The sequence below is a fragment of the Netta rufina genome (genome assembly GCF_964035555.1).
Source record: "Netta rufina genome assembly, chromosome: 16".
NCBI classification, from domain to species: Eukaryota; Metazoa; Chordata; class Aves; order Anseriformes; family Anatidae; genus Netta; species Netta rufina.
In genome coordinates, this window is record NC_140140.1 from 7338353 (window position 1) to 7362847 (window position 24495).

General features: G+C 52.0%; 1 protein-coding gene across 1 annotated transcript in view; it reads left to right on the plus strand.

Annotated features, from left to right (window-relative positions):
• Nucleotides 1–448: 448 nt before the first annotated feature.
• Nucleotides 449–24495, plus strand: part of LOC311215631 (rho GTPase-activating protein 39-like) — a 50042-nt gene continuing 25995 nt past the window's right edge. The window contains exons 1-2 of the mRNA XM_084296904.1: nt 449–523; nt 21610–22005. Coding sequence (XP_084153030.1) covers nt 513–523; nt 21610–22005 — 407 coding nt within the window. The 5' untranslated portion in view covers nt 449–512. The remainder of the gene's footprint in view (nt 524–21609; nt 22006–24495) is intronic.

Consider the following 24495-nt stretch of genomic DNA (forward strand, 5'->3'; position numbering starts at 1 on the left):
CACCACAAAGGCCACCGAGGCCTGCATGCAGCACGGCTGCGCTCCCGACCTCCCCATCCTCACGCCGCCTGTGCTGGCCGGTGCTCAGGGGAGCAGAATTTCCCTCTGGGGGCTACGCGTGCCTCAGCCCTGCACACTTCATCCGTTTCCCGCAGGAGATTCTTGTCCCCTGGTGGAAAAGGCGACTCGGGTTAACTGCGGAGCTTCGTTTTGAAGCACAACCGGGGGCGGCGGGTCCCGTAGCTCATTGGCACCAGCCGGCTCCCCAAACCCTCGCCGAGCCGAGCCGGGCCGGGCCGCGGTGCGCCCTCAGCCGCCGCCAGGGGCTCCCCTCGGCCCGCGGGCTCCGCACCGCCCCGCCCGGCCCGGCCCGGCCCGGTTGGGTCCCGCAGCCCCCAGCAGAGGGACCCGGGGAGCGGCCGGGGGTCCGGGCGGGGCGGGGCGCGGGCTCGGGTTTCACGCCCTGCCCCGTGCGGGCAGAGCCGGGCGGTGCTGGCGCGGCCGCGGGGGCCATGGCGGAGAGGTGAGTGCGGCGGCGGCGGCTCCACCTGTTGAGGGACGGGGCCGCGAGGGACCCCGGCCGGGAGCCGGGAGCCGGGAGCAGCAGCGGGCGAGGCCGGGAGGAGCCGGGCACCGGGATCCCGCCGGAGACGGGCGGGCCCCGGAATCACGGCTCGGGCCCGGCCGCCGGCTCCGGGCGCGTTCCGTGGCTCTTGAGGACCGACCGCGGCTTGGCTCGGCGGGGAGCTCCCGGTGGGGGCAGCACCTGGAGGCCGGGCGCTGCCGAGCCGGCGGCCCCGCTCGGTGCCAGCCCCCGCCTGAAGTCCGGCTCCTTTGGGAAGGACGGTGTGGGGCTGGGCAGACGCGCTGCCTTCCCCAGCAGCTGGTGCCGGTTGCTTTTTGCACCGATCTGCCGAAATTTTTCGTCTTCCTAGCTGAAAAGCTCGGAGCGATTTCACCTCCCTGGGAGCTCGGCTCTCCCCCGGGGCACCGGCGTTCGGCTGGCTCCTCGCGTTCCCTTTGTCTGGGGGAGAGAAGGGAGAGCTGTGCTGGCCTCCTGCCCGGTGGCCTGGTGACGGTGCGAGGTGTTTGGGAGGATTTGTGTTTCTCTGGAGTTTGGAAGCTTTTTCTGCCTCTTTCCTGCCCCCTCAAGTGGAATGCGGCTGGAGTTAGTCCGCAAGAAGGAGCATCTGGGGAAGGAAGTGCGCGTCCCTGGGAGAGAGGGGAAGCAGGACGGCAGAATTTATCCAGAGCAAAACGATAAGCGCGGCGCCAAGCCCTGTGCTCGCCAGCAGCAGCGGCAACTCCTCACTGCTGCTGTGTCTGCGCGCTGGTGACAGCGAAGGGCAGCAAGGTTGCAGGCTGCTCGCTTTGGGGCATAAACCTGACAAAGCTGCGCAGATTTGGGAGCATCCTTGCACCAGCTGGCACAGAAGAGTACCGGGTTTCTCGTGCTGCATTTTCCTTTCCTGAGCAGCCTTTTCTCGTTGTCCTTTTGGTGCTTTTCGAGTTTGTTTTTTTACCAGTTTGATGAGGTAGCTCTTTCCTATCGGTTGGATCAAGGCTACGTTGAGCGATGCTGAGATCGCAGCGGATTATAGGAATGCAGATTTTGAAGCCAGGTTTTTGGTTGGATAGTTCACATGCCTTCAGTATTCACAGCAGGTTTGCTTAGCTGAAACAGATGTCCTGGCCTTAGCTGGAAGCACATAAGCTGGAGGGAAATCCAAGTGTGCTGGCCTGGTGCATTTTTTAACCAAGAGAAATTTATGGCCCTCCTTGTGATGTAAAAGGCTGCTTTCAGCCCGACAGTCACTGGATCTGCAGCTGAAAACCTTGCATAAGACTTGCACATTTAATGTGCCAGCCACAGTGCAGAATCAGGTTCGCTTAATGCTGCCCTACTTCAGGGAAATGGGAAGTGAATGCATCCCATTCATCTCATTTACCTGATCACCAGAAAAATGTAACTCTGTGCTCTGGTGCAAAGGTGAAAAGGAGAGACTGAGATTCCTGTGGTGAACAGCTGAGTGGGTAAGAAAATCTTGCAAATTTCAGTGTACTTGTGTCTGAGCTTTAAGGCATCTTTTAATCTGTCCCGATGTTCCTCTGGGTTCACCTTTATAGGGCTATGGCAAACTGGTAAAGTTTTGTTCACTGGGAAGCAGTTTTTTTCCCCCTATAGAGCCATGGAGAAGGAGCTAATAGCACCATTGAGGGACTGTGGGAAGGACTGTAAGATTTGAATCAGCTCTAATGGAATTGCTTCTGTAATTAAAGATAAGGAAGCATAAACTGCTCTAGGATTCTGTCTCTTTGACCCACGAGGCTTTTTTTTTTTTTCTTTTTCCCCCCAGCAGAGCAGTTTAATAAATATTCATGTTCATGAACCATTCCTTTGAAGTCACAAAAGGATTCATCATATATGTATTTGATAGGTAAACGTGTTAGTAAGAATGCTGCTTGGGTGCTGTTTTATTTATGGATAAGCAAACTTTTCAGTTTGGAGTTGTCATTTTATTAGCATGTTTTTGGCTGTTTGAATTAAACAACCTTGGGAAGCGAGTGGGGGGAGATGCTGCAGCCTGTGCCAGGGGTGCTGGGGATTACTGAAGCCTGTGAGGTGGGGAGAGGGGTTATGTTTGGGCGGTACTGGGTGCACTGGTTTAGTGGGAAGCCTGCTGGTCTGGCTGCCCTTTTAATCTGAGTAATGCAAAATAAAAAGGATTCCTGTGCTTTATGTTCTGATTACAATGGCACTGAAAATAAGACTTAAGTTTGTTGTTGAATCTTCATATCCTGAGTAATGAGTTTGTTGCAGATAATTAATTCAGACTCGGGTTTTAATAAGTCTTTGACTACTAGACTAGTTTCTGTGTGACCCGTTTTCCCCCCCCTCCCCCGGAGCTTTAATTTATGAGTGAGTGAAAGCGTCCGCGGTTCATCAGCCTGCCCCGAAGCTGCTGGCTGACTCCCTGTGTCTGCGCTCAGTTGTGGCTTTGCGGTAATGGGCTCTTCTGGTTTTGCTGGTGCATCTGAACCTCCTGCTGGTGCTCAGCACAGGTCCCTGTGCACATCCTCTGACTGGGTGCGTGCTCCCTGTTCTGCTTTATCCTGGTTTTAACTGCCTTACATAAGGCGTTGGTAAATAAATGTCTTCTCTGTAGCGAGCTGTGACTGCAGGAGAAGCTTTGACTCCCTGATGCTTATCCCACTCTCATCGGCTGGATGAGCCTATTCCTGGCTGAGCATTATGGTGTCTCATTTAGCATGAAATGAGCCAGCTTTTAAAGGTCTCTGTTTGCTTCTCAGAGGTCAGGCACCCGTGGAGATAAGTGCAGGTGTGGGAGGTTATCAGCAGTCTGACCTCTGCCCCATTGAATGCACTGCAGGAGCGGTTGGTGAGAGTGCTGACGCGATTTACCTGGGATGAGATGGTTTAGGGGGTGAAAGGCTGGCTGGCTCCAAGTGGAACCAGGAGTGTGTTTTTAGTTCTTTTTAGTTCTTTTAGTTCTGCTGGCAGCCTGAGGAGGTGGAAGGGGGGATAAGCTGTGCAGGACAAGGTGGTTGTCTTATCCACTGAGACTGCTGTATACTTTTAAAGCGGTTCTTAGCAGCAGCCTTGGAGCTAGCTCCAGAAGTGGATCTGTGCCTGTAGCTCATGTGTGACTACGCAGATGAAGCCTGGTCTTTGGGAAGCATCTTCAGACACACCAGATTCTTCTGATGGAAACTAATCAGAAGTTCAAAGGAAAGAAGCAGCGTTTCCTCCTTCTCTGTGGTCTCCTTTCCTAATGCCTCCGTTCCTGTTGTACTACCCAAATGGCTTCTTGGGTGGATGATGCAATTAGGACGAGATGCTAGCAAGCTTTCATCAAATAAATACGTCAGAATTTGAAATGTTCCATTTAGGTTCCATCAATCCTTTCCAGGTAGAGTGCAATTATTTGTGACTTGCTGTGACATGCATATGTGCGTGTTTCTTTAAAAAGCCCTCCAGGCAGTTTGCATAGTTAGCGAAGTACCTCTTGTTTGTAATAAAAATAAATTCCAGAGCAGACATTGGGATTTGGCTTTAGCTGGATACCTAGAGGGTTTCTGAGCTTTGCCGTCATGATTTACATATTGGATGTTAATTCCTCTCTTTGTCCAGGTGAGCAGAAAGGCAGTTCACTTGTAGGAAATGGCTTTAATGATCATGCAATTTAATGATCATGCATACCTGTAGTTTTTAGTAGCTCAGGCATGAATGTCTGCTGAAGCAAGCTTTCTGATATATGTATATATTTTGCACACATTTCCTGGGAAGAGCAGTCTTCTGCTTTGTGCAACTTCTTAAAACAGTTAATACATTCCCACCTCTCCAAAAGTTCACTTAAACAGCAGGCATGAGGTCCATCTGGCTCATACATCTGGAGCTAGACATTGTAGGTCAAGATAAATTTTTTTCCTTGGTGTTTTTCTTGCAGTTGGTCTTTCCCTCATGGGAAAATTGAAAAAAATACCATTATTTGGGATATATTCTCTCATCCTAATTACTGTTTGAAGTGCTTGAGGTTACTGATATAAGGAATAAGAGAGTTTTATTTTTCCAGCTGAATATTGACCAGCAGATTCCAGTGTAGCTGGTAACAGTCTCCCAGGTACTCTCCCAAGCCTTTTTCATTGTGTCTTGTCAGCTGGCATTTTTTTTGCTTATGCAATGCACAGAACCAAAAGAGGTTTGGGAAGCTTCTAATGACGATGCTGAAGATCCAGCTCCCTTGTTGGTGACGAGGCACGGAGCTGGTCAGGATGGGGCAGTCCTGCACAGGGTGCTGGTCTGGCTGGCGTGGCCACGTGAAGAGTTGGGCTTGTCTTGCGTCTGGTCGGGAGAAGGGACTGGCATTAGATGATCACAGACCTTGACGTGCTCAGCTTTGGAAAATGCCTGAAAAATCTTGAGGGTTGGCAGGGGAGAAATGCTGGAATAAATGAAGCATTGAGAATTGTAAGATTCTTTTTTCAGGTGTTTTCTTCTCGTTGGACTTAAGGTCTTGAATTAAATGTATGGAATTAAGCCTTGTATGAAATCTTACTGTGGACTTTGTGCTGTGGAGGCACAAACTCACTGGCATCTTTGTCAGGCACTGGAAGCAAATAGAAGGCTGATTCTACACAGAGGATCCCTGAGCCAAGCTCTTGCTGTACTTTGCCTTCCTTGAAGGAAAGTGCCCTGACGTGAGATGAATCAATGACCACAGCAAGCACCCGTGCTCCCCGTACGTGCTGTTCCAGCTGGGAGCCGAGCGGTCCTGGGCCCCTCTACACCAACCTTTTGCTTAGCCACAGGGTTTATGATCTACCAAGATCAAACAAACCAAGGGCGGAGCTGGGGGGAACTCAAACCTGCGCTGGACTCCTTTTGTGTAACTTGGCAGATGTGGGACGCTGCCATAAGGTACTTTGTTTTGGCAGATGAGGCTGTTTCCTACCTGGGCAAACAAGGTTGCTGCTTTCTGGCTGGAAACCCACTTCAGGAGCAGAAAAGATTCAGTGTAGTGGGATTTTGTGTTGTCTTGGAGATTATGAGGTGTTGGTCTGGGGCCAATTGCACTGTAGCAAGGGTAACTTCTTTTTCTGTAGGTCTTTTTTTTCCTGTTTGGTTTTGTTTCCATGTGTGTGTTTGTTTGTTTTCCCACCCCACTGAAAAATGACTTACTCTCCATCACCAGCAATACGAGGAGAAGCCCAATGCTGTTTGCATTGGGGACAAGCTCAACAAATCCACGTTTTTTTGAATCAGGCATTACCAGGTGTTGCATGTGGCTTTTCATGGATAGCAGCAGCCAGGGCTCCCTTTAAGAGAAGGATGGGTTGTTGTGAAATACATTCAGTAACAAAATGAAGCCAAAGACATGTGTTTAAACAGCAATTCACCTTCCAGCTTTTAGTTTCCATATGTTTGGTTTGTCATAAAGCTGTAAATGACGTATTTGGTCCTCTTCAGGTCCAACAGCTGCTTTCTCCTGGTAGATACCATGGTTATTGGGTTGTCCTTTGATAGCTACAATAATCCATCTGTGCATCAGCCACGTTTGCTCCCTAGCTATAATAGATCTCATTCTTTGCTCCCTAGCTCCAATAACTAGATTTGGGATTTATTTTTTAATAGGCTCTCCATTGCTGTAAGCTATGGTGACCAGAGAAGCTCCAAGTGTTCTGTGAATTCTTGGTGATGAATCAACAGTAAGAGAAGCAAAGGGATGCAAGGGTGCCGAGCCTGGAGTTAGCTGGGTTAGCTGGGTGCGTGTCCAGCATGAAGAGTGCTCAAGGCATGCCTAAGGGTAGGTGCTGAGTATGTCGTGATGTGGTGGCGTGTTCTCTTGGCGTTTTGTACTGCCCTAACACAATAGAGCATCTTGCTGTGATGTTTGGGGAGCACTGGTGTCCTTGTGCTGGGGACACATGGGGGAGCAGTGAGGGGTGATGGGGTTGAAGTTGCTGTTGAAGCCGGAGCTGAGAGCTCTTCTCTGCATGTCGTGACGTGATCATCCCGGTCCCTCTCCTGAGGTCAATCAGGCCAACGTTGTGAGACCAAGGTGACTTCGGGTACCTTGTGGGAACCTTGGCCTCGGATGGCCAAACTGCTGGAATAGCACCGCTGTGGGGCAAAGCTACCTTTGGCAGGGTCTCTTCTTGGGGTTGCTGTCGTTGCTGAAGGGAGCAGGGCCGGAGGAGTGCAGCAAAGGGGGAGAAATGTGGCTTTGGTCTCTCTGGCTCCCATATCTCCTACATGGGCCCACCATGAGCAGCCTCTCGGGGTGCAGTGCAGTCTGTCAGCACTGCCTGCAATGGCTGAGCTTGTGAACTGGTGATGTTCTCCCTGCTGCGCTTGTGTGCTTGAACTTTATTTGGTCTTGGAGGGATGACATCACTAGCTTTTGTCTCTGTTTGGATAAGGAAAAGCTTCTTCTCAGCTGTGTGAGCTGTTTGTAGGGGGAGGAGAAGAATTTGCAATGGCAGGAGCTTTTGGTAACCCTGTGTGGCTGGTGCAGGGTGAGCTTGCTGCAGGGCCAGTGGGAGACTTTTTCCTTCTCTGAAACATAATGTGAAGACCAAAAACGGTTGAGAGCTCAGTGACTGTCAGGTATCACAGTGCAAGAGCCTGGGGTTCAACTCAGAGCGTGAAAGTGGGTCATATTCAGCATTGGAAACACTCGTCCCTGCCTGCCCTGGAAGACTTTGGCAGTGTGCTGAGCTGTTGTGGTTCTGGGTTTCCTCCTGCTCTGGAGGTGCTCTGGGGGAAAGCACAGTTTCCTATCTGAGCACATCTCCTCATACCACATACATCTTGTACTCTGGGGGCTGAAATAAAATACCCCCACAGCTAGTGGCGCTGCGTCCTTCCCTTGCTCCAGTGCTGCTGGTGCCTGCTCAGGGCAGAACCTGGGCCCCAGAAATGGCAGCCAGCCCCTTGGAGGGGGCAGGGGAGGGCATGCATTTAACTCAGACCTCTGCTATTTGCAGTAGGAGACATTTCTTTGTGTCTGTGGGACGGGCAGCGCGTGGGTTCGTGAGCATTGTGGCAGGTGTGCTGAGGCCTTCGCTGGGGCAGCCAGTGCTGGGCTTCCCCCCCTCAGCTCTGCACCTGCTCAACTGTGACAGGAGGTGCCAAGAGGAGCAACGAGCAGCTGGGAAATGCAGACCCCCACATATTCATTCTTAGGCAAAGAATAAATACATTGATCGGTGCAAAAATTGATGGGTGGCTTTTAAATTCAAACCTGTTGCTGCCTAAAGCTGCTCTGCTGCCTGCTGGCAGCCGGGCTGGCCCCTTATCTCCCACAGGGCCCTGGCAGGAACACCACGGGCCTCGGCCTTGGCTGCGGCTCTGTGTGTGCAGCGATGCCAGGAGTGAGGGAAGGGCTGGGCTGGGGCTGCTCCATGGCATGGCCCAGCTTTAAGACTCACTTTGGGCATCTGGAAACTGGGGACGTGCAGGTGCTGTTGAAAACTCGGTACATCCGTGTCCAGGAGCGGTCAGCGTGACTCCAAGCCTGTGGATGTGATGGGCAGCATTAGTAAAATGAATGAGACTTGTGTCTGCCCTACCTCAGAGCTGGCATTTACCCCTGAGCCTGCTAAAAAGGGGCTTCCTGTTGTTTCAGCCTTTTAAGAGCCCTGATATTTGCTTGCCTTGTGTGGCTGTCCCGCTGATAAGGAGAAGCTGATAGGAGCGGAGGTGGTATGGAAGTTATTTGGTGATGACATTGGCAACGCAGAAGAAATGGATACTTCCACTGAGAAAAGGTCAAAGACTTTTTTTTTTCCTTTGACAGAAAGACAGAAAATAAAAGTAAATTGGCAGGGGAAGGAAGGCTGATGGAGAGAGAAGGATGTTGGTCAATCTAGAAGACAAAAAGGAAGGTGTATTTTCCAGCATATTACATGTAAAACCAAAATAAGGCAGGCCAAAATATGGCTTTTGAAGAATAAACTTAGTGATTCACATTTGTTCAAATGCATCAGAAACCTTTTGGAGAGGTCACAGCAGCAGCTCATGGGAGGCACAGAAGATTTTCTGCATCCATCACAGAAATCTAAACCATTTTTTGGTGATCTTGACTCCTGTGGAGGAGCTTTGTAGTTTTGCAGCGTTGCAAACTAGAAACTCGCTGTAAAAGAGCTGTCTGAGAAGTTGTCTCATCTTGAATGTCAATAGAAATAGCTCTAAAGCAAACAGAGGAACTGATAAGAAACTATAAGGAATAGTTATCATTCACTCGAGTGCTGTGGGATCTTAAATATAAAATTGTTGGGATGTTTTTGTGCGTGTGCTGTTGCTTAAGTGCCCTTGGTATTGCAGATATTGATGCTGGCAGATTTGATGGCAGTTCTTGAAAGGAGTGGACCTTGGAGAAGTCTGGGAGGTGGGCATCAGATGGCTCAATGTCTGCCCAGGTGACTGCCAGAGGAGGGCTGCAGGGGATCCCAGGGACCCCCGAGCACTGTGCCTGGGTGATAAGGAACAAGTCACTGAAGGCAGGGCTGAGTGCAGCCTGTTGGAATAGGGTTAGCAGGGCTCCTGCCTCATGGGCCTGCTGGAGCCTGGGTCACAGGACCGGTCAGGACCAGTACCCAAATACATAAAGTGTATTTGGGTTTTCAGACAAACTTTGACACAGTTACACACCAAAGGTTTGTAAGAGTCTAAGCTGATATGGAGGAAAGGTCCTACTACGGACCCAGCGTTGGTTAAAGCACAGGATGCAAAGGGTGGGGCTTCGTGGTCATTCTTCAGCATGGGTGAGAGCCGACAGAGGGCCCTAGGGACTGGGGCTGGTTTTCATCCCATTAGTGTGACCTTGGGTGTGGAGGGGGGCAGTGAATCCCCCAGGTTTCCAGAGGGCCCTAAATTCCTTCAGATTGGTTGAGTACCTCACCAAAGGTGAGGAAACGCAGAAGGACCTTGTGGAACTGTGTGGACAATTATGTGGCAGATGAACTTCAGTGCAGCCAAACGTGAGGTGACTGTGAGGAAAAGTGGTGTGTGCTGCGCCTGCGTGATGCCGAACCTGGAAGAGGTGCTTTTAGCTCAGAGAGCATCCCAGAGCTGCCCTGGGCACTTCTCTGCGATCATCAGCAGAGCTGATGAATGTTGGTCTCCATCCGCAGGGGAGATGATAACAAACCAGGGGCATTTTTCTGACCCTCTGTAACACCTCGGTGCCCCCGTATCTTGGGGGTTGCATGCTGGAGAGGCTGTAGAGGAAGACGACTGAAATGACTGAAGGACAGAGTGCTGCCTTATGAAAAGAAGGGCTCCTGGGTTTGAATCGGAGAAGGTGAGGGGCCTCAGATGGTCAAGGTATGCAAAATCTTGAAGGCAATGCTTACATTGGGTTTCTATCTACCAAGCCTTGCAGCACTGGAACCAGAGGTGCTTGGTGAAACTTACAGGAGAGATTGGTTTCTGAATTCATTGTCCCAGGAAGCTGTGGAGGAAAAAGGCACCAGCAAGTTCAAAAAGGATTTGGGTGAGCAACAGGTCTGAGCCAGGTGCTGGAGAGATCAGCCAGGGAGGCACCCTTAGCATCCACAACACCAGTGTGGATTCTGGGGGGATAAAGAAGGAAATGGAGAGGGGGTGAGACGGGGTTGATGTGCTCTGCTGCTATCCTGGTTGTAGGCAGGATGGGTGGATAGCTGGTCTCACCCAGGGCACGTTTCTTACATTCTTGAATGGTTCCAGGAAACAACATCAAGTAGGAACGTAGATGTGATATGCAGGGGAAGAGGCAGCTTGGCTTTGTATACCAAAATTCCAGCCCCGTGAATTCATCAGCACTTGGAAGGCATTCATGAGCACATGGTGAGGGTGATCCAGTGGAACGGTCTGGTGAGGCTTTCCGAAAGGCTTCAGCGAGATCCTGCCCTCAGAATCTCCAAGAAATGTCCCTCATGGAACATGTGGATGAATTAAAGGTTAAAAGAGGTTGCAGAGATCAGGAGTAGGACGTCAGCTTCAACAATGGAGGGAAGTCGCTGGGAGCCCGGCTGGGATCTCCACTGCTCCGTGTTTGTTCGTTACCTACAACGGGACAGGAGTGATGGGTGGGGAGAGCGTGCCATGGATCCCATGCACTGTGATGGGCTCTCAGCAAATGAGGCAAGGGATCTGCTGAGGTGCGAGATCCGGGTAACGCGTGGTGCTGTGGAAGCGCTGGAGGAAGGAAATAGGGTGTTGTGAGGAGCTGAGGGGGGAGCAGAGGACGCAGCAACAAAGGCATGGCAAGCTGCAGCTTGCTGTCCTGTGAAGGTTAAGCGTGTGCCAGGCTATCTCAGAAAAGTCCTTGCCCCAAGCTGCTGGGTACAGGAAACCCCCCCGCGTACTTTTTCACCCTGAATTTTTCTGCCTGTGGCCTTTGTACTGGAGGCAAATGGGCTGCTGAGGTGGGCAGGATGCAAAGAGATGTTGGATGTGCCCCAGTCCATGGGCTGCGTGGTAGGAGGAGGACAGAGGGAGCACTGCCACCTTTGACACTTCTTGTGGCAGTTTGCTGAATTTGCCCCTTTTCTGCTGCTTTCCTTAACGCTGCTGAAAGTTTTGGACTGAGCACAGATTAATAAGTGCCTTTTTTTTTTTTTGTGTGTGTGTGTGTGAGAAAACAAAAGGAGCTTGTTTTGGGCACCAAATGAAAAAGTAAATTGTTCTCACACCACCGTTCAGTTACCATGTATAGCAGTTACTGCAATGGCAACAGATATTTTCAAGATCCAGCCAAGATCTTCCAGGGCTGCAACATGACTTCTGATACTTGTGATGCTATTAATAACTATTTTCCCTCCTCATAGCCAGGAAGTTTCTTCTTCCTCATGTACCAAGTGTGAGGGATAAGCTCATTTTAAATCAATTGTGGGGAGAAGCGACACTGGGGATTTCCTGCGTTTTTTGTTGTTGTTGTGCAGATCCTGTATAGCGCTGCCAGCTTTGCAGCTACCTCCCGAGCTGAGCTGGACTGTGCCTATTGTGCTATTTAGAAGAAAGCCCAGTCGGATTTTTTTTCTCTCTTTTTTTCAAACCCGGACAAATAGATGACTTGTATTTACTCTTCCAGCTATGCACAGAAGCTTAAGTGTTTATTTCAGGCTAACTTAGTTCAGGGGAAAACCTGTGGCCAATTAAATGTGATCTGGGCCAGGCTCTGGTCTGCACTATTTCTTTCCCTATCTCCAGCCATGTAAGCAAGATAAACTGCACCATGGTGGTGGTTCAACAGTTCTTCTGAGTTTAACTTGGTTCAAAATCGCCACGTGCACACCCTCCTCTTCCCAGTTGCACGAGTTACCTGCCGGCATCTCCTGGAGCTGGAAGTGTGGCAGAGCCACCAGGGTCCCTTGGCACCTGATAAAGGAGCTGCAGCAGAGGTGGGACTTGGCCCTCTGCTTGTTCTGGGGGCTTCTGTCCTGCTGGGGCAGCCGTGGCGAGTGTGAGCAGAGTTGTGAGCCTGCTGCTGGCTCTGGTTCTGCCTGCGCACACATAAGCTTGCAGTGCAGCTGTCCCTTTTCAGCCCTGCAGAGGAATGAGATGTTTCGCTGGCCCAGCCTCTTCACCCCGCGAGAGCAGCAGTTTGGCTGTGGCTGTGAAAGTCTCCTTGCCCCCTTTCTTCACAAGCTGCAGAGCCAAGGGGAGTGCTCAGCACTCCGGTTTCCCCTATTTTGCGGAGCTCTCTGGTTCTGCAGTTTCTTCTGATGTCACTGCCTTTGATGTCCACCCTTCCCCAAACAGTGACATCCCCAGCTGCTGGATCGACAGCCTGCTGTTAAAACTGAGAGAAAAGTGCTTAGTATCAGGGAAAATGTGGAATCTTTTTATTTTACCAGCCCTCCTGGAGAAGATGAAGAAATGAGCATCGCTATGCAAAAGGTTGGTGAAATGCAAGAAGTAATTCAGTCTTGTCTGCAGGAAGCAGCTACTTTTTTATTTTGTTTCCTCCCCTGCTGTTGTACCTTTTTCCCAGGAGGGCCTGCTGGAGGTGCTGCAGGGCTCTGCGCTCCCCCATTGAAGCAGCACATGATGCGGGAGCTCAGGCTGGGAGGTTGCAGCCTGCGCAGCCCAGATATTTTTTTCTGGACATCCACAAGAAACATCTGTGCACCTTTTGGGCTGGGGACTGACACGGGGCTGGTTTTCTGGCTTCTTGCTGACTCTCAGGCAGATTAATCCCACCTTTGTTTCTGCAGCAGGGTGAGAGCAAATGCAGGTTTTGAGCTCGAACACTAATCAAACTTTGTTCAGACACGTGAGATTGCAGAGATGTTCAGTTTTTAAAAAGGCTGTGAATGCATTTTGCAGCAAGATTGAGTTATGCAGTCTTTGTTTCTCATTAAATCAAGCCTGATCTTGTCAGTGACGAAGTACCAGCACTATACATAAGTAGCATTTTTGTTTATTTGAAGTTCAAAGATGTTAATATAGCCAATGCTAGTCTTACTAGCACAGATGTGTAGCGCACAGCTCATGGGATGTGACTCCTACCCAGTGCGTGACGTTTTGGAGATGATCAGGAAAAGAGACCACATTCAGGGCAACATTTCTACATGCCTTTCCTTTTGGAGGAAATTTCTTTTTTTTTTCCTTTTTTTTTTTTTTCATTGTTTATTACGTCAGAATTTAAAAACAATGAAAAAAAAATCAAGCACGAGCTGGATTTTTTATCCCCAGCTACCAATTCACTCCTCAGTAGGTGAGCTTTTTCAGAGGTTGCTTTCATTCCCAGCATCTCTGCTCTGTCCTGACTGATGCACTTCCCTTGCAGCACTTTCTGTAGGCAAAACAAATGTATTGAAATCAATTTCTCATGGAAAGAGGTTTTTTGCTTATTGTTTTATGAAGGGTTTATGAACTCTGTGGCTGAGATTTTGGCTATCTATTTACCACTTCTCTTGCCTTGCCAGAGGAAATTAGTGTGCTTGGCCTGGGGAAAATGATGCTGACGCTGAAGCAGCTCCTCCACATGCAGCACTTCAGGGATGAGTTTCCTCATGGCTATGGGAGCAGAGGAGAGTTATTCATTTGCAGGCTCTGCATTTCCTGTTGCTTTTGACTTGCTGCCAAACTCCTCTGATGTCCCAGCACTGCAGTGGTTAACATGAGTCACGCTTAACAAGCTGGGACAGCCAAGCCTTTCAAAAGCTCCTCTCCATTTGTTCCTGCTTAGTTTTTTCAGCAGAGTCGGCAGAGACAGCTGCAGCTGGAGAGATTTGCTGAAGAATGAAGTGGCCTAAAAAAGTGGCGATGAAACACTGTTATCTTTGTTTTATGCTTTTAGCCACCAGTGTCTTGTGGGCTCTGCCAGCTGAGAAGTAACCTGGTCCCTCGCATACGGCGTCAGTGTTTTGCATGAGTTTTCAAGGGGCTCTGTGTTTCAGCTAATAAAGGACTGGCAGCCCTTTAAATGAAGAGACAGAGGGCTATTATTTTACTAATGCTGTGCGTTTAGGAATGTTGCTACTTCAGATATGTAGCCTTGCAAACTGCCGCCTGAAAGCCATATGGAAGGATGGTCTGCAGTCCAGCTGCTCGTCCGGAGTAAACAGCCAGGCACCCTTGTAACAGGGCTGCCTGTGCGTGGCCGTGGCTTGCAGGTGCCCCACCTTGTAATTAGACCTCTGCACCTTCTTTAGCAGAGCCGGAGCTGGGGTGGGTGTTTTATGGTCTGGCAGAATTATTTTAGGAAGATGTTGCAAGGGGCCCTTTCAGCCTTCATCACTGCCCACTCTATTTTGGCGTCTGCTTGGCCCCGAGTTACGGGCTGAGGGTTTTCCATTTTCTGCTTTCATGGGTTTCTTTTTTAACCCTCCCTGTCTTCCCCAGCCTCTGCTAACCTATGGCATCCAGCAACCTTGGTCAGTGTTTTCACTTTGCTGCTGAGTGTTCCCCTGTGTAGCTCACAAGCGCTGCTGGACCTAGCACAAATGAGCCGCTGCCATGTGGCTGTTTGCTTGGCTCAGCCACAGCTGCTGTATGCTCTCTCTTCCCTGTAGTGAAGATGGTGCAAAAACTCCTGTTTTCTCCTTCTATATGGAAAACTGCATCATGGAGCTGCTTTTGCCTGCACCCGTGGCCATGGCAGCTGCTGTGGGATCCCTGTCTTCATGGCAGGGCTGGGAGGGATCCCTGGAATGGGCAACAGTGATACAGGGGACTGTAAAGAGTCAATCTCAGTCCTGAAGCAGCTGGACAGCAAGCTAGCTTCATCGGGACTTTTGTCAGTCATTCCTGGAGTGACAGAGAGGGCAGCAAGTGCTCCCATGTCCTTGAGATAGCAGAAATACCATGTGCGACGTTACTGGGTCTGGCACAGGGACAGTGCTCAGCGCCGGCTGTTCTGCCAGGGCTGTTGCCCTTCAGCCTGTTGGCAGTTGCAGCTCAGTGCCCCAGTCCCTGCCATGCGCAGTGGGGTTGGGAAACGTGAGGAAATGTAGCCCTGCTCGGGCTGATCTACCCCCATAATCACAGCGTGGTCAGCTTTTGAGTCGTTGACCGTGGTCTGAAGTGGTTGCCCCGTGTCTGGGGGTTAAGGTGGAGTGCAGGAGGCGCCTCCTCCTGTGGGTCCCTGCTCCATCCCTGCCTCTCACTGCATGTCTGTCCCTTCGATAGACGGGGGCAGCTCAGTCCTTGCCTGGAGAGCTGATGGCTGCAGGGTTGTGTCTCGTGCATGTGGCTGCTGCTGCCCTCGGTGAGCCCACACGCCGGCAGGACGGTCACATTTACACTCACCGAGCCCAGCCTGTGGCGAATGTGCCTGTACTGAAACATCCTTCCTGAAGCTGGGGCTGAGCTCGGGGCTGAACAAGGAGGGCAGCATCCAGGAGGTGTTTCCCTGTTTAAATCCCATTTGGGGGGGGATGATGGAGCCTGGTGGCAGGTTTGCCTGGATGAGGATGCGCTCACCACCAAAGCGCGGTAGCTGGTGCTGCTCCAAGGCCATCAGCAGGCCTGGCCATGTGTCCTGGGCTTGGTCCGTGTGTGATGCAGTGGGTGGGAGGACAGCACCAAGCTGCAGCAGGTCGTGGCACCCACATCCACCGGGCAGGGACCAGCCTGCCCCCGGCATCCCCTGCAGCTTCCTCCCCTCCAGTAGCCGGGGTTTGGATGGAGCCACGGAGCCATGCGGCACGTTTTGGATGGAGAGAGAGGGGATGAAAAGTGCCAGTACATTTTTCTGAAACTCATTCTTAAATACTCAGCCCTTAAAAGGAAAAACGTCTCTGCTGCAGCCCTTGCCGGGCTTAGGAGGTGCCGCGGTGTCTGGGGCAGAGCAGAGCTTTTGGAGGCCATTTAGCAATGGGGGATTTTGTCTGTGATCTGAAGCACAAAATGAAAACTCCCGTCATGGTGGTGGGAGAGATGCAGAGGATGCCCTGGTAACTCAAAGGCCAGACAGGTCAGTAGGGCATGTCCTGTAGCCCCAAAACCTAGTTCACTGCTCTGTAGGGGTTTGGGCTCTGCAAGGGACTTTGTGCCCCGGGACCAGCTATCACAGCCACCCAGGACGGGTTTTCAGCTGGGCCCATTGACCCCAGCCAGCCTGGAGACCCTGTAAGAGCAGAGGGCAGCAGCTCCTGTACATTTTTGACACCGGATGCTTTTTGACCCTCTGCCCAGGCTGCGGGAGCCGCTGCTGGTCCCTGGTCAGGATGGATTTGCTTGTGTGGCCTTGTAGAGTGACTCGGCGTGGAGTCTGTTCCCCCTGGGGGATGATCACTTCTGTCCCCCTGTCTCCTTGTAGGGAGCCCAGGAGATCTTGGCTCCCGTGTGATGAGCTGCCCACTGCCCTCAGTAGATCACGGCTCTGGCAGCAGCCAGGTGGGAGCCTGCAGGGCTGGAGTGAGGGCTGAAGGGAAATCTGGGAACACCCACATGGTCATGGGGGGAGCTGGGGCTGGGGCTGGTGTAAGAAGCATCAAGGTCTGGGCAAGCAAGAGACTGACAAGTTTCTCATCTGCATCTCCAGCTTTGAAGACACCACCCAGAAGAAGGCTTGGGGCTTTTTTTTCTTTTCTTTTTAATTACAATCTCCAAAGTAAAGAGCTGCTTTGTGTACTAGGACCTTTTCCAGGCCAAACAGGCTCTCTGCAACCTCTAACCCACCCACATCAGGGTGCTGTGCTCTTTTCTCCCCTCTGTAACGTGCCGTTGGTGTGAAAGTGGCTCTGGCATGCTGGATTCTGCTTTCAGAAGGACGTTCTGCTCATGCGTGAGCTGAGCATCCGTGCTCGGGCTTTGAGCAATTGCAGCCATTTGTGCACTATTTTTACAGTCTGGTGTGTCTCCTGCTAAGCAGAGGTTGGTTGGTTTGCAAGATGCTTATTTTTGGAAGCAGGAGAGTCTTTTAGGAACAGGCTGACGTTATATTTATTTTAGTCCTTCTATAATTTCTGTTAGAAGGATGTGTGTGTGTTCAGAATAGGTTCAGAGATTATATATGAGGGAGGTGAGGGACAGGGTTGCTTTGGGTGTTTGTTTGTTTTTTTTTGTCCCCTAAGACATAAATTACAGCTTTTCTTGGCTTGGCTGTGAGTAAAGAATAAATTGACCGAGTCAGCTGGTGGAGCATTGCGGTGAGGTGCTGTCGTTGGAGACCTTGGAGGCTCTCTGCAGCTCCAGGGTGCAGATGAGTTTTACAGCCTTGTCCTGGCTTCAGTGTGTAGATCTGAGCGGCTTGGATTCGCCCAGGGGTTGCATTTTCCTGCAGCAAGCGAGGTTTTTCTAAGCAGAGCCTGCCCGGCAGCGTGCTCGGGTGCTCCAGGTGGCTTCACCCATTGCAGAAGGCGAGGGGATGGGCGCGGGGCTGCTGCTGCTGGGAGCTCCGTGCTGAGGCCGGCTGCTCTTCAGCACATGGGGCACCCGCAGGCAGCTTCTGGGGACTCCCTGGAGGTTGCAGGCACCACTTTGCTCCTTCTCCTGGGTCCTCGTCGCATGCAGCAAACTGCGGTGATCTGAACTCCCTGGCTCCTGTGGACAAACAGCTTCCGATGCTGCCACCAGAGCTGCGAGGCGCATCAAGCCCAGGCTGCAGTGAGCCGCCCTGGGTGCCCTGCGCCACGTTCCTGCCCCCGTGGGCTCTGGCTGGCGTCCCAGCATGGGGTGGTGGGGTCACGCTGTGCCACATGCTTCTGATCTGCCTGCTCCTAGGGTTTTGCCACCACCTCCTGCTTCTCAGGGACTTTGGCAGCCCTGGTGTGGAGCTGCATTTCTTTGCACAAGGGCTGGGCTTGGCGCCTGCATTGGGCTGCGGCTGGTAGCAGCACCTCTTGCCTGCAGGGTGCAGGGTCATGCCCACGCTTCCCTTCGTGCCCATAAGCATCGTGGTGGCTCACGTCCTCTGGAGTTCTTCAGTCAGTTGCTGACCAGGAGGGCGTCCTGTGTCCTGTGAGTGCAGCCATCATTCTGAGGAGGGAACTTGTCTGGGATTACCTGACTTTACGCTGGCTGTACTCAGACTCCTGCTTCCTGGAGGAAGAGCTTAATTTTCCAGGTGTTTTTTCTTTGTTGTGGGACCATCTCTGAACATGCTGGAGGCTCCTGTTGAGGCCATCCATCTTCAAAAGCCTACTCAATACAGAGGCACCGCTGGCCAAGAAGGACTGGGTACTGCTCCAAAGAAGGGAGGTGGAGAAGGAGATCCCAGCTTGGGGCAAAAAAGACCAGAAATAGCAAAATGTGGAGGTGAAATGGAAGATCAAGACATGAGACCTCTCCTCGCCACCATGCAGAGGAATGTCCTCTCAGCTTGAAGTGCCCTGAAGCAAGGTGTTCTCATGGCTTCCCCTGGGTCTCTCCTGTCACCAGTGGGTAAATGAGTTTGTGCTGAGCAGCATGTGGAGGAAGCAGGCAGAGGGAAGGCTTCAAGCAGAGGACTAAGTGTTGCTTGGGTAATGGTGGCAAGAAAATCAATTGCCCTGCAGATTAGTGGCTGTTTAGTTTCTTGTGTATTCATTCAGACTATTTTTCCCCTCCTGTGTTTGCTCAGTTCCATTTCCAGTCCCTTCCATTTACTTGAAACACTTTTATTCTTTCCTAGACTCACACCAGTGTCTTTGTCATTGTGAGACCTAACGGGGAGATGTTAGCAGGAAGCAGGATGCCCAGTGCTGCTGTCACGTGGCTTTTTGTTGCCCCTAGCTGCTCATTTCACATGCTCGGAGCAACTTCTCATCCCTGCATGAATCAGTCCCAGGGGTGCACCCCAAGCCAGTGCGTAAAGCCTTGCCACGCCTGTTCCTGGAGCGGGGAGCTGTGTCCTGATAACTGCAGGACAGACGGACAGGGACAAGTGGGATGCCCAGGGCTAACGCCTGCTGCGCTGCTTCTGTGGCTTGTGGTTGGGTCAAGCTCAGTTCCTTGCCTCGGGTAGAGGGCCTCTTCCCTGCACAGCTGGTGTGTCCAGCATCCCTGGATGCTTCAGGACAGGCATGGAGCACGTTATGCACCTACAGTCCCATATGCACTGCAGCCATGTGGGCTGGGGTATAGGAGCAATGGTGTGCTCTTTCAGGTTGAAATATCCTTTATTATTATTATTGTTGTTATTTATTACCTATCTTATTTCTTGGCTTTGCCAGCCAGGGTCCCTGCGGCAGGCAGGATGGACCCATGTTTAGCTCTTAGTTTCTGAAAGAGCAAAGTTTGCAAATGTAAATCACACCTGTCCCAGAGGCGGGCAGGACAGAGCCGCACCTTGGACTTTTACCTGTTCTGTTTATACAGTGCCTCAGAAAAACAAAGTCTGCGAGGCGCTGGCTGAGCCTTCAGGTGAATGCAAACCTGTTTGCCCACGTGCAGCGCTATCGTTGCACACAAAAAGCTTCCTCCTGCTCTTTGCATGCCTGGCGTCCGCACAGCTGGCAGGGCACTTCCCCCAGCACCAGCACAGCGCCAGGGGACCCTATGGCAGCCCCATGGACCCCCAGCAGATCAGTGGTGTCTGGAGCTGTGGTCTGTCTGCAAGCTAGGAGGCTTGGAAAGTGTTTGTGTACTGACTTAGAGAAAGGAAGCTTCTGAAACCCCTCAGACAATAAAGGAGGATGTACGCTGGGAAATGTGGTTTTGCTTTTGGAAGCAAGTGGGGATTTTGTCGCAGTTCCTCTCTGCTCAGGTTCGCTCACCGGTGAGGGGGCTGGTGCTCCAGTTTTGTGCAATGCCTTGGGGTGCGAGCTTCGTCTGGGTTTGCAAGCTGGGTCTGCGGGAATCCTGCAGCCAAAGACATTCAGGCCCAACAGAAGGGAGATGGACTGAAACCACCACGGTATTCCTATTGCTGTGATGGTGGTGGAGCTGTGTGCAGTGGCAATGCGGAGCTGGGAGTGGGGCACGTGGGGTCCAAATCTGCCCCTTTGTCCAGGGCTCAGTATGGGGAGGACAGGGAAAAGGCGTTATTCAAACTGTTCCCAGGAAACTGCTTCTTTAACCCTGTTAAGGAGTGTTTGAATTCATTTTTTATGTCCAAGTTATGGCCTTATCTCTCTCCAATCCTGTGTTTATCACGTCTTTCCAGAGTTCCTGATGTTATGTTCCAGACTTGTGTGTGGCAGCCCGGTGCTGGCCCTGCTCCAGGAATGTGCTCCTTGCTTTTCCTTCTCTTTCTTTACATGTGAATGTGATTGTAGCAAACTTTCTGTTATTTTCAATGTGTTCTGTGTGGATTTTTGCCTTGTTAAACTCCAGCTTGGTAATCCTCAGACTCAAATTTAAGGGGAGCAAAGAGGTCACCAACCCAAGGCGTCTACTTACATGTCTTTGCACGCAAAGATAAATGTGGGCTTGTTAAAACGGAAGACTATAGTTAGCAACACACACTCAGTCATGGCCGGGTGCCATGAGAAGAATTCGTTATTTTCAATAGCTTGCACTTAACATAAAATAGCTGACCTCTCCTCTCTCCCAAGAAGCACCCGCGCTGGTGGGGCTGGTCGGTGTCTCAGATCTTTGCTACTCCGGTTGCTGGCAAAACAGATCAAAACCGTCGTGCTCTCGAATGTTACAGTTTGATGGCTCAGCTTGAGGGGTGTTTTTTGTTCTGCCAAGTAAACACTGTGTCACGGCCTCCCTGCTCTCACCCCTCTGCCCAAGCGAGTGTTTCTGTGTGGCTGTGGTGTGTGGTGTCACGCCATGCCTGCCTTCCTCTCCCAGCCTCACGCGGGCAGCATGCTGTGCCCAGCGCCGGCCGCAGCTCTCCCCACCAGAAATGCTCAGAAGTGTGGGTCTGAGTCCTCTTTTAGTCCACCTCTGGTTGTGCCCATTTTCCAGTTGATCTCTGTCATCGTGTGAGGGTTTCTGGTGCTCTCAGAGGTCACCGTGCTGTCTGTACCCCCCTGAGCTCCTCTGGCTGTCCATCAGAGCCACTTTTCCAGTTCCTATCTGGACTTCCTTGCTGCTGTATCCTGGGAAGTCTCCTCCCAGCACTGCTAGGCTCTTCTGCTGCCATCGTTTTCCTCTTTTATGTCATTTTTATGGATGACGCCCCTTTGCAGTTCACGGTGTCCTCGATAAGAGCAGTGACTTACTGCTTTGTTCCTTCTGTGCCTCTAGGTTGGTGTTACGGTGGTTTAGAAATAACCAGCCTCACGCTGTGCTTCCCACCCCTGAGCCATGGCACGAGGGGCTGGTACACCTTAAATCAAACGGGAATCTAGTTCTGACTAGAGGATGGAGCGAGGGGGAGCTGCCAGTTCTGCCAGGGTGGGTTTTGTAGGGCCAGCTGAGTGTTTACAGGATGTGAATGGCATCGGAGTTAATATTGCTGACATTTTACTTCGCTGCCTGCTTGTCCACCCTTACGTGTCCCTGTTGTACCCAATGGCACTACTGCCGGCGTGGGTCAGGACCACACGGCCCAGCACCTCCATCACCACAACGCCAACGTGCTGCTCTGCCCTACAGAGGCAGGCGCTGGGGAGGAGGAAGGGTTGCACGTAGGGGCGAGCACTGCTTCTGCTGCTCGCCTCGCTACCCCACGGGGCTGTCCCTGCACTGCTTGTCCCAGCTTAGTGAGGGGGCAAGGCTCCTGGACACCCCCCGCACCCCTATCCTGCACTAACCCAGCTCTTATTCCCCCACAGCTCGGACTGGGTGGAGATCATCGAGCCCCGCTCCCAGGAGCGGATGTACGTCAACCTGGCCACCGGTGAATGCGGCTGGGAGCCCCCTCCCAACCTGAAGGTGCGCCAGTCGGACCAGAAGCAGTGGTGGGAGCTCTTCGATCACAACAACAACCGCTTCTACTACTACAATGCCATCACGCGGCAGACGGTGTGGCACCGGCCCCAGGGCTGCGACATCGTGCCCCTGGCACAGCTCCAGGCTATGAAGCGCTCTCAGCCCGACTGCCAGGGCCGGCAGCACCGGGGCAGCAGCGGCAGCGACAGCAGGAGCACCCCGGTCCCTGTAGCCCTGCTGCAGGAAATGGAGAGGGCCAAAGGGGACTGCGCCGCCGAGAAGAGGCTGGACACGGGCAGGTAGAGAGAGTTTTGGTTTATATTTACTGGGCGGCTTCTGTCCCTGGGCAGGCACCGACACACGGGGCTGGGAAAGCTGCACAAGGCCAGGTGGGTGCAGTGCTGGTAGGCCCGTGGTCACCGCCACGTGCTGTCCTCATCCTGCCCCAGGTAAAGCTGTCGCCTTTCACCACTACAGTACCACTTGAGCATCCTCATTTGTGTAGGACGCCATGCACACACAGATGAAAATGTGATTGCCACAGACTCCTTTGCGCTCAGTGGGAGGAGAGGGGATGGGCAGGGCTGCTCGCTGCTTCAATGAAAGCTCTGCTGGACACCGGTGGTGGGCACATGGCACGGTTTGCCAGGGTGGCCAAGCTGCCCTGCAAGGGCATGGGTGAGCCTGGCTGCTCTGGCTCTTTCCTTCCCCGCAGCTCAGCCAGGGCAGAGGAGGGCTGCAGGGGACAGAGCACAGCCACTTGCTTGCATCTACCCTGCAAGGAAAGAACAATAACGGGATGCTATTTTGTTTGGCTGAGAGGTTTTCTTGCACTCAAACCAGTCTAACAATTGAACTGCTTTCGTATTGAAACTTTGCCAACTTGAGCTGCATAAAAGCATCCCCTCCCTGGTCCGTGCCCCTTGCTGCCTTTGGCTGCCCTCCCTGCCTCCTCTGTGCCCTGTCTGGGCATCATCCTGCCACAGGGAACAGGGTGCAAATGGCCGGGGAGGCTGTGCAGTGAGTGCTGCTGAGTCACGCTAAGGAGAAGTGATTCACCCCAGGGCTAGAGTAGTGCTAGGGCGAGTCTGGTGCTCCCGCCACCCCGACAGTTCTCCGATCCTGTGTACTTCCTGCAGCATTTGGAGAGGGTGAATACAGCAGGCTAGGTGTCTTTCACACCTTGCTTTTGGGATCAAGGTCACATCACTGTGTGCATGGTGCTGGTGGGGAGAGATGAAAAAACCTTGTAGGATGGCGATTCTGGAAAATGTCTGCTCTAGAGAGCTGTAAGCTGAGGTTTATCATCTGCCCACTGCCCCGTGGAAGGTTCCTGTATGTTCACTTAAAATCTGGTGATGTACCAGAAGAAGCCTGGAGCTTTGCTGGTGCCTGTGACACCTCCAGTGCCTCCTGCCCTGTGAGCAGCCCGTCTGAGTTTCAGACCTGGCCAGAGGGTGATCCCAGAGTGGTCAGGAGCAGATAGTACAGTGAGGGACGCCTTGGGCTGAACCGTGGTAGCTCCCAACACCCAGTTCCCTTCAGTCGCACCCTGTGGTCATGGATGAGTGGGCTTAGCATTCCCGAAGGGTCCCCTGACCTCCCTGCCTGATCCCAGGCTGTATCAGCAACCTTGGGACGTCTTCAGCCTGTGACAAAATGCTGCAGGGCAGGCGCTGGGGAAGGCGTGTGTCACCTAAGCCACTTCTGGGACCTAACACACTGCTCGGTCTTGTGTTGCTTTTCCAGATCTCCATACCAGTAAGCCAACAGCATTTGCTTACAGAAGATGTTTTCCTGCAAGGATGTCAAGTGCTGTTTCTTTGCACATCTATCACACATAGTCTCAGCCATTTGTGAGCAGTTGTTAGCATGTCTGGTTTTGGTGCAGAGAACACTTGCTCTACCCGAGTCTGACACTCTAGGAGAGATTTATTGCCTTTTTCTAGCTCATAAAATGGTGAGTGAGGAGCTGAGCCCAAAGCAAGGGTTCCCAGGTGGGATCTAAGACCCTTGCAAGGGTGTCTGGTCTAGTAAGAGCAACAGCTTCTCAGCTCTTTTGTCTGCATTTTTCTCCAAAGACAAACTTAAGCATGTCCTTTCTTCCTCGGCAGGGTTACAGCTGTATAAACAGAAGGCAAATACGTTGAGTGCTGTCGGTAGCATTTGACATCTTTATAGGTACCTGCACTTGAGACTGTTTCATTTTTGTCTCTATCAGCAGCACGGACAATTTGTTTTTCTTCCCTTTATGCTTGTTGTCTCACAGTAGATGGAGAGGACAGAGGAGATCAGCGTGATCCCCAGGAGTGGCCTCCTGCTAGCACATGCTACAGGGAGCCGGGAAAAGGAATTTCGTCCTCTTTTTCAGCAATACTTTGCAGTTGATTTTTTTCTTATTCTTTTAGCAGCCTGTTGTGTCCCACCCTTCCTCTCTTGTGCATCAGCACTGCTAGATTTGGGTGCTGCTCTTGACATCCTCAAGCACGCCGCACTCGTGCCCTCCTACGTGCTGATCACGTCCTCTCCCTCACCGCCCCACTGCTTGCTGCTGCTTTTTCTGCTCTCTCGATCACACAAGCTCGGAGCAGCCTCTCTGGAGACCAGCCCTTTGCTGCACAGGCAGCACTGGGAGGCTGACCTCCCTGTGGAAATGGCAGCTGCTTTCACTTGCTGCTGTTGGTGTGGGAAAATGGCTCCTCGTGTCTGGAAACGGGTGCTGCTGGAGATGCTGCTGCTCCTGGGAAACTGAATTTGTTGGGAGATCCTGGAGAGAGTCAGTGTGAGCC